The sequence below is a fragment of the Parambassis ranga genome, chromosome 17, assembly GCF_900634625.1.
Source record: "Parambassis ranga chromosome 17, fParRan2.1, whole genome shotgun sequence".
Classification (NCBI taxonomy): domain Eukaryota; kingdom Metazoa; phylum Chordata; class Actinopteri; family Ambassidae; genus Parambassis; species Parambassis ranga.
Window position 1 is genome coordinate 17,404,065 of NC_041037.1, and position 9,226 is coordinate 17,413,290.

Consider the following 9,226-nt stretch of genomic DNA (forward strand, 5'->3'; position numbering starts at 1 on the left):
AATATTCTCATCTCTGTGTCTCTTCAAATGATTACTGAGGATTAGCTGAGTATAATGTGTCTTGATGAGACATGAAGGAGGACGGGGGACTGCAGCTGCCAGCAGGGCTCACTGCTGGTGCTGATGCAAAGAGGGGTTCTGTATATTAAACTGATTGAAGTGGTCAGAGTCTTAAGTCAAAGAGCCACAGGTGTGTTGCATTTAAAAGGATGCTCAGTCTCTTTACTATCAACTTGAAAGAAGGCTGAATTGATGTCAGCTGCAGTGGTGCCTACTTTTTAACTTTCCATACATAAACTCTGCTCTTTCTGCCAGGAAGAGACTGATTAATACAGTACTCTAATGGATATGAGTAAACAGCCTATGCAGTATATTTGGGGAGATGTGTCTAAGTCTATGGTAGTGCAGCAAGTGTTTGACAACTTTCTTTTCTATCTTTCTTTTAAAACAGAATTCAAACTACAGTATACAGTGTTAGCACACAACTACACAACTTTGTGCACATAGAGGGGCATTACAGCAGAGACACAGCTTTGAATGTATTATTGTGAAACAGTTTTTGCTGTAGACTATCAGGAGCAAACTCCACTGGGAGTGGGACACCCCAGGCTGTTTCTTCCCTGCTCCAGTAACAGATACAGGAGAAGCCCGTTCCTGACATAAAAGTATCTTCTCTACTATTTCTTTAGCAGGCATACTTAAGGCTACTATAAATAAACTGATGTACTGATGTACTTGAGCTCTTCCACTAGTGGTAGATCCCAACGCAATTTTGACTGTAATTCACTAAAGAATTACTTGTTTACTTGTTCTCAAACACAGTGATATTAGCAGCACCTACAGTTGCAATAAACATGATTTAACCCCTACAGTTAGATTTATTTTTTTTCAGGTGTTTGCAAAAACAAATGACAATGACAAGAACAGTTTAAATAGTTAAATAAAACTAGCTTTACAAGGAAGTTTTACAAATTCAACACTAAATTCTACTTTCAATGACTACTGCAGTCTCCAAATCATTCAACCGCCTGATTAGAATTCCTCATAAGAGCACACAATTGCAATTAGGTGTGGTCTTAAGTAGGGGTGGAACACTAAGGCCCCGTTCACACTGGAGAAAGTCATTCCAGCTAGAGTAGGATTGAGCCCAAACAGCCTTTAAGCTGGATGCGTTCAGACCTATTTTCAAATCTGGCTAGCACACAGTTGTGTCTGCACTCAATCTGGCTTCATCCAGCGTGTTTGCTGTTCTCCAAACCACTAGGTGGCGCCTCGTAATATGGCTAATAATGTGGCAAGCTGTATTCGCTAGCCACATTTGCATTCACACCTGAGCCACATTTGAGCCAATCCTGCTAGATCCACCTCTCGAGGGTGGATCTAGCCGGCTTGAAATCAAACTGGATTCAGCCAGATTGGAGGTGTTCACACTCGGAAAAAAACACATCTGGATTGATCTGGATGCGGCCAAATCCTGCTTAAGCCACATTTTTTCCCCAGTGTGAACGGGGCCTAAATCCACAGTTCGGTTCGTATCACGGTTCTGAGGTCACGGTTTTCGGTTCGGTTTACATTGCTGAGGTTTTTTCTACTTTTAACACTCTGGAAATACCAGCTGAGCATAAAATACACAGCCTATTTATCCAACATTCAACATATTTAAGAATCAGTTCAGTGTTTCCCCATCATTATATCAGGTCAAGTATATTTAATTTCTTTTTAATTTATAGCACCAGATCATAACAGAAGCCATTTAAGACCTTTCCTATAGAACAGGTCTACACCTTGTTCTGTTATTAAACAGTGGCGCAGTGGGATAGCAGGGTTGTCCAATAACTGGAAGGTTGGTGGTTCAATCCCAACTCCTCCCTAGTCACTGTTGTGTGTTCTTGGGCAAGACACTTCACCCTAGCCTGTGGCGCGCCTTGCTAGTCATTGTATGACACTGCTTGTGCAGCAGCCGTAACGAATTTCCCTCTGGGATTAATACAGTATCTAAAATAAAAAAAAAAAATAAACAGCTCATGTTATTTATCTTATTTGCACGGCAGCATGACATTTCTGTCTGCGCTGCTGTCTGCGCACAGAGGCCCGATGTGTACACACACAGACACATGCACAGACAAACACACACACAGACACACACCGTCGGGTAGAGAGCGTGTGTTGCTTTGTCCACCGTTGCTCATTACATGCTGGTCGGATAGACTGAACTCTATGACTACGCTAGGCTAAGCTAACGTTACTGATGTCCTTGGTTTTATTTTTATTTTTGCCATTGAAATATGCTATTTACATCCCGCTCTGTAAGCATTGACGGGACCAGCGGCAGCTTTGCGCACGATTTAACGCAGAGTGCTGTGGGTCTCTCTGCTCTGTCTGCAGCTGAACCTGCTGCGTGAAGCTACAGAGACTGACCGGCTGTGAGTGCGTTGATCCGGGGGAGGAGCTCACGGTCGCTGCTTGTCGAGGACAGTAGCCTGACTGCAGAATGATTTCACGCCAGTCTCCAAAAGTCACCAGCGAGAGTCACTAGTTGCTTTTGATTAAAAAAAGTTTGAAAAGCTGCCAAATGTAGCGAGAGAGACGCCAAGTTGCCAACACTCGTCTCCATGCTGTGGTAAAAACGCCTCCGTGTATTACCGAACCGAACAGAACACACACCCTGAACCGAAACACATATACCGTCCCACCCCTAGTCTTAAGCACACTTGATACAACCAGTTAAGGGGTTCTTCAGTTGCATCAGGTGTGCTTGAGATAAAACACCTCAAACACCTGGATTCACATTTGATTGCATGTTAGAAATGTGGCCAATTAAGAGAATTGTGAAAAAGTTCAGAGAAGAGATCATTGCCTTGCACAAAAGCTGGCAAAGGCACTGAATGCTCCTAGATACATTTGGAAACATAATTCCAAAGTTAAAGGAACAGTGGCTACACTACCTGGATGTAGCAGTAGAGGAAGCTATCAACGGCTGCCACCATGTCTTAAGGAGGCAGCAACACCCTCAACTGACTGCAAAATCCTGGAGCAGGAGGGCTCTATGCCCAAAGTCGTGCACCACTACTGACCTAAAAGCACAAGAAAACACAGCTCAAATTTGCTCAAATTATATAAATAAGTCAAAGAGGTTTTAGGATTCTGGTCTAGGGAGCAATAAAAGAAATCTGAGACTTTTTGGTTCTATGGATCAGCGTTATGTCTGGAGGAGGTAAAATGAAGCATACATTGAAAAGTACAGCCTCCCTACAGTGTAGCATGGCAATGCTCAGTGATGCTCTGGTGCTGCTTTGCGTCCTCTGACACTGGAAACCTGCAGCGTGTGGAGGGCAAGATGGATTTAATCAAAACTTGCCCTCCACACGCTGGTGATAGTAGTATACAAAGAATAAGAGCAAGACTGATCAAACAAAATGCTCTAGAAAAAAGATGCCACACAAGTGGCTTGGTACTGTGGAGCCTGACCAAGGTGTTGTTTAAGGTAACATTAGTACAAATCCATTCCAAATCCACCACAGAGCCAAGGAAACACCAGAATTTAAGCACATACTCTCTGATAGAAGGTTGTATGCATAAGCAAGTTTGGTCTTGTGGTGAACTGTGTCGAAGTGCTGAACCAGTGCTGTGCACCTTCAGAGCCGTCTGCGTTGCCGTAACCGTCGTCCAAGCTCTACGGCACCTTGTGACGCACTATGACAACGCAGACAGCATGAGCTGACATTACACAATGAGTTAAAAATAAGAATTGCCTGTTGATTTCGTATGATTTATTCTGTTTAGCTGGGGGGCAAAAATTTTAGGACACAAGCTGAGGGCCAATTTGGACACCCAGGGCCTACAGTTCAAAGTTCATTCACAGATGCAGTCACGGATGTCTGCAGCTGGCATGGCATCTCACACACTTTATATACTGGTAAAGGGACATAAAAACATGCTGAGAGTGTGAACCACATTAATCATCAAGAGGCTATGGCAGATCCAACAATATAAAGAGTGCCGGTATGAGACTGCGACAATTGGATCCCCCAAAAACAGCCACAAGGAGTTTAGTGCTCCTCCTCAAATAGTATTCAGGAGCGATCTTATCACACCGGTCTAGATGTAATTACAGTGTTTTATCAATACAGCTAAACAGTGTTAGCTCAATATTATAATTCAAAGCGGACCCCTCCTTATTTCACAAAGGAGATTTTGTTAAATGGCAAAGGAAATCAAGCCATAAACAAAAGTGTCAGCTGCTTCACTGTTTATATTTGGGTAGTCAGGATGTTACCAGCACCATAAATGTAGAATTGTGTTGGACTCCCTGGTGTGAGTTTTCATTAAAAGTTTGCTGTCCCGGAGCAGAACACTACGTCAGACACAAATTCAGATGAATTAATATGCATCACCAGTGGTGACAGAGCTGTTGTGCTGTGGGTTTGTCTTTTCTTATTTCCCTCCACCCCATTATAAATTAAACGTTGTCTAAATTAAGCCAGTAACTATTCAAACTATTCAAAAAGCCACAAAGGTCTCATGGTGTAAACCCAATAAGACGGCACACATCATTAGGGCTCTCCAGAGCACTATTCCCTATAACCATATGTCTGTTAATTAAGGCAGACAGAAATTATATGGTAAACAGAACTGAGTCGAGCTAAGACACTGACACTACTTTCTGAAGTAGTGCACTATTTTGTAGGGTGAAATTTGAAGTGTGAATATATATATATAAATTCAATTATGACCACTACCATTGTATTCGGGCAGTCAATTATGAGCAAAATTACAGCATTTATCATAGAAATAAACTGCAAAAACAGATCACTTTGTTGGACTTTTGACTTTGTGATTTCACCTAATTGTGGAACATATCAGAAGGTAATGGATGTGGACATACAATGGATCCACTCAAATCAGCATAAAAAACACAACTTATTAATCCTCAAAGATGTTGACACTTCTTTAAATCCAACTACAGAAAGACTTTCTTCTCCTGCAGAGGATCAGTTCATTAGAACTCTATTACCAGCACCTTAAATTACAGCACATGTCACTGCTACCATTAGTTCAAGTAGTGAGCAAACACATTTCACCATCAGCTGTTAAAAGAGACTCAAAAGTAAAACCACATCTACGGGAGAACAATAACAAGTGGAAAAGTGTTTGAACTATGAAACGCAAGAAATTAACATCAGACCAGCTGAAATGGACTTTATTCTGAGTCCAAGTGTCAGATTAGGGCTGAACGATTTTAAGAATAAATTGAATTGCGATTTTTTTCTGGCAAATATTGCGATTTCGATTTCATCCATGATTTTTTTCAAATCATGTCAAACATGTTTCTGTGTAAATGACTTCAGGTAGCTACTCTGTCACTTCTCAAAAACTATCAGTAGATCTAAATGTAAACTCTGATAACGTGCACTCAGTATTAGTTTTAATAAACATGAAAATTCAAATAACAATTACAGAACAAAATAAAGTTTTATTTCAAATAGGTTAAAAGAAGACTAATGTAGTTCTGTAAAGTATTATTCAACAGTCATTTAAACAGACTGAAGTGTGCCTCCTAAGGTTAAACAGTAAATACAGTATTGAGACTTAAGTAACTCTTAAAGTTCAATGTGATTTAGAACAAATGATCAAACTTTAATGGGAATCATGTCTAAGGAAAAACGGAGCTGCTGCTGTCACCTCTGTCCACCGTTTAGTCCTCATATGGAGCCTCTTCATCAAATGCCTGCGTTATTGTTTTGGTGACGTCATTAGCTGTTGCCTCTGTCTGCATCTGATGTACACACACACACGCGACACACACACACACGACACACACATACACACACACGCGACACTGACACACACACACACACAGGTGTAGAAGAGCTGCTGACGGCACAACAGCAGCGAACCTGAATATAAGGAGCTGGTAATGTTCAGAGAGGTGGGCGCGTACGTGCTCGTAGCATTTACACGCGGCCCTTCCACTGCGACACACGTCGCGCGCGCACACAGACACAGACACAGGCTTAGAAGACGCGCCGCTGCTGCCGGCAGAAACAGCACCGAACATAAAGGTGGAGTTCGTTTTAGGGACCAGTTCCTCCGTTTTCTTTTCGTTTTCAGCCGTAGCATTTGACAAAACAAAACCTGATTCAGTTAGGAGCAGTGCAAAAAATCGCGGCTTTGACGATCTCAAAATCGCGTCATCTGAGATCGCGATTTTCGGTCTAAAACGATAGATCGTTCAGCCCTATGTCAGATGTTTTTCCCAGCTGCTGTGTCTCTTTTAGATGCAGAGAAAGTAAACAGACATTGTGTCTTGTTCCTACTTTGAGGCATGGATGAGAAGCTGTGCTTGTGCTGGACAGAGTGTTGCTGATTTATTCAGAATTCAAATTAAATCTGGTTTCAGCTGCAGCATGTCGATGATTTGTTTACACAGAATGGGGACGCTGTCGATCATTGGTACATGCTGGAACGCCCACCAGTCTACAGAAATACTTTCCATTATCCAGGCTGAGCTCACAGCACAGGGTTTAACATACACACTTTAACTAATCACAACATAAAGTATTACCACAATTAAAAAAACTAACAAAGGAAAAGTCTTGTAACTCAATACTAGAGTGCTAAATGGATGAAAAGCATCTGCAACATTATATTATATCTTTATGCCTTTACTGTAGAACACAGCAATAAAAGGTCCACTATTGACTATATCGGAACTCTCTGAACTGTGAAAAACTATATATCTGGAGTGCAATGGACAGAAAATCATCAATTATAGCAATTAGCAAGGTAATTTTTCAAGCTAAATTGATACTGGGCACCCTGAGAGCTCACCAAGAAGAGCTGTGCAACTGCAGTCATCACTGAGGAACAAATCATCGTTAATTTATGGTTAGACGAACACTTTTTATTTACATTACTCAAAACATTCAAGCTCTGAAGAGTTATGCAGATAAAAATGTCACTTTGTGGATGCAACTTTACTGAACACTGAGGATCATTTTACAGCCCAAACGATGAAGTTATAATTCAAAAGAGAGTTTATAGTTGGATAAAATAAGTAAATAACTGACTTTCCTTTTGTTATTTTGATTTTAAGAATCTAAAGTTCAAAAAGAATGTCACATGAGGATTTGTTGCTATTCTTTGTTTACATCATTAGAAAAACTTTGAAGTCTGCAAGATACAAGCAATTTAAAGGCCACATATTGGGATATTAATAATTGCAATGAACATTTCTCACTGTTTTCTGACATGAGACTATAAGATCAAAGAATGTGTGGAACTATAAGCAGAATGACAGATGATAATAAATGTTGCAGTAATTCATTAGCACAGTACAAAGCACTGGTTTTAGGGCTGCCTTAGGTGTGCATATTTACCCTCTAATTACATATTCTCAGTTTCCTATTTAATTCGACACACATAGGGTCTGTAGAGAAAGCAGGTGAACATGCTTAAATAAAATAAACTCATATTTCGTTTAAAAAGAAAATGTTACCTTGGTCCGGCTGCAGGGAAAGAAGAAACTGAACTATCTTTGTCAGCATAGTCTGTAAAAAAAATCTTTATGTATGTTTTTTTCAAGTAAAAATGACTTACTCACACTACATGTATAAATAACACTATAAATAAGATGCATACATTACAGAGTACAATCTGTACTAAACTGGAAACGTGATCTGACATTTTGACATTCTTTTTTTCCCCACTGCTTTCCTGCTGCTTGCTGACATGGGTCAATACAACACAGAGCAGCCAGTGACAGCTCTGACACACACAAAATCCAAACACACAACTGGCTGTGTAAATATGACACTGCAAACCTCACAGAGCCCCTGAGTGCAGCTCGGGTCGCCTCAGTGCTCGCAGTGAGCGCCCGGCTCCTCCATGCAAACTTGTCAATATGTGCTGCAGAGGAAGTTCAGCACCACGGACAGAGACCAGCTCTCCACCAAGGTCCCTGTTACTCAAACACACCTTCAGCTCTTTATGAGGACTGATTTAGGCTAAAACCTAGAAAAACAACTTGTGTAGTACAGTCTAAAACCTACCACAAAGGCTTTATCTGCTACACAACTTACCAGCCACTGACGTGACACAGTAACCGCACAAAAACAGAATCTACATGAGCCTAAAAGTTGCACTGAAGTGACGGGACTCTGGCTGAATGCTAGCAAGTGCTCTCCTACACATGTAGCTAACAGAAGCACGTGTGTAAGCTAGCAGGTAAATACTCCTGAATGAACATACAGTACATAAAGGGGTGATATTCTCACACATTAGTGTTTTTGTGACAGTACTTTAATAGAAAACGACATTCTTTTTTAGCATCAGTATGCTAGGCGGCCTGTTATTGCAATAACAACAGCTAATTGTTCATTTAGCACACCTGGGTGTAATCAATAAGAGGCTAAGCTAATTAGCAGCCGTAGAACAAGTGGTTATAGCATATACAAGCAGCTGCTAGCTGTAGCTATCCGTCCCGGTGGTTATTCAGCCTGTTTGTTTGGTAAAACAGTGAAAAGCATGCAGTGAAACCAGGCCTAAGCTAACAGACAGATGCTCCGGTGTAATAATAACATATACTGGGGGGGTTAATCCGCTTAATTAGCAGCTAATGAACCGCGCACACCGTGTTGTGTCAAACACTCACCTAAGACGAAAAAGGGGAGCTCGGTGTTTTCCAGGTCGTCCACCACCACGACGTCTCCGGGAAAATCGTTCCTGACGGAGAACAGCAGCTTGGGCTCGGAGGCCGACGGACTGTGCATGATGCTCAGGTCGTTTTCCCTCAAAAACGGCAGCGCCGACACGGTGACGCTCTTCATCTTACAGTCGCTGTCCTGGTTCTGGTCGTCGTCGCCGTTTAGACATCGGACTTTAGCAATTTTGAAAGCCAGAAGGAGCCATGTGAGACCCAGAAGGAGCTGCAAAAACGGTGTCGGCCCCATGTTGATGCTCGCGATCTTCGCGTCGTTCCGTTTCCTCTCTCCCCTCCTCAGCTGTTTCTCTGTCAGGCTGCTTCCAGCCTCGCAGCCCGGCGGAGTAAAGTGAGGAGGGGGGAGGCGGGGGCCGAGTTACACCGGCGGCCTCTCTCAGTGTGGGAAACAAACGCCTCTTTTTTTTTTTTTCAAGCATTATCAATAATATCTTTTTTCTAGAGGCAGCACTGACTGAACATTGACTGGGTTTTAATGCTGCTGACCCCCTTACAGTAATTGATCAG

At 41.9% G+C, this 9,226-nt stretch overlaps 1 protein-coding gene across 1 annotated transcript in view; it reads right to left on the reverse strand.

Moving 5' to 3' along the window:
• The window catches only part of astn1 (astrotactin 1), a 305,771-nt gene extending 296,820 nt beyond the window's left edge, over positions 1-8,951 (reverse strand). The window contains exon 1 of the mRNA XM_028427538.1: positions 8,654-8,951. Coding sequence (XP_028283339.1) covers positions 8,654-8,951 — 298 coding nt within the window. The remainder of the gene's footprint in view (positions 1-8,653) is intronic.
• Between the last annotated feature and the right edge of the window lie 275 nt (positions 8,952-9,226).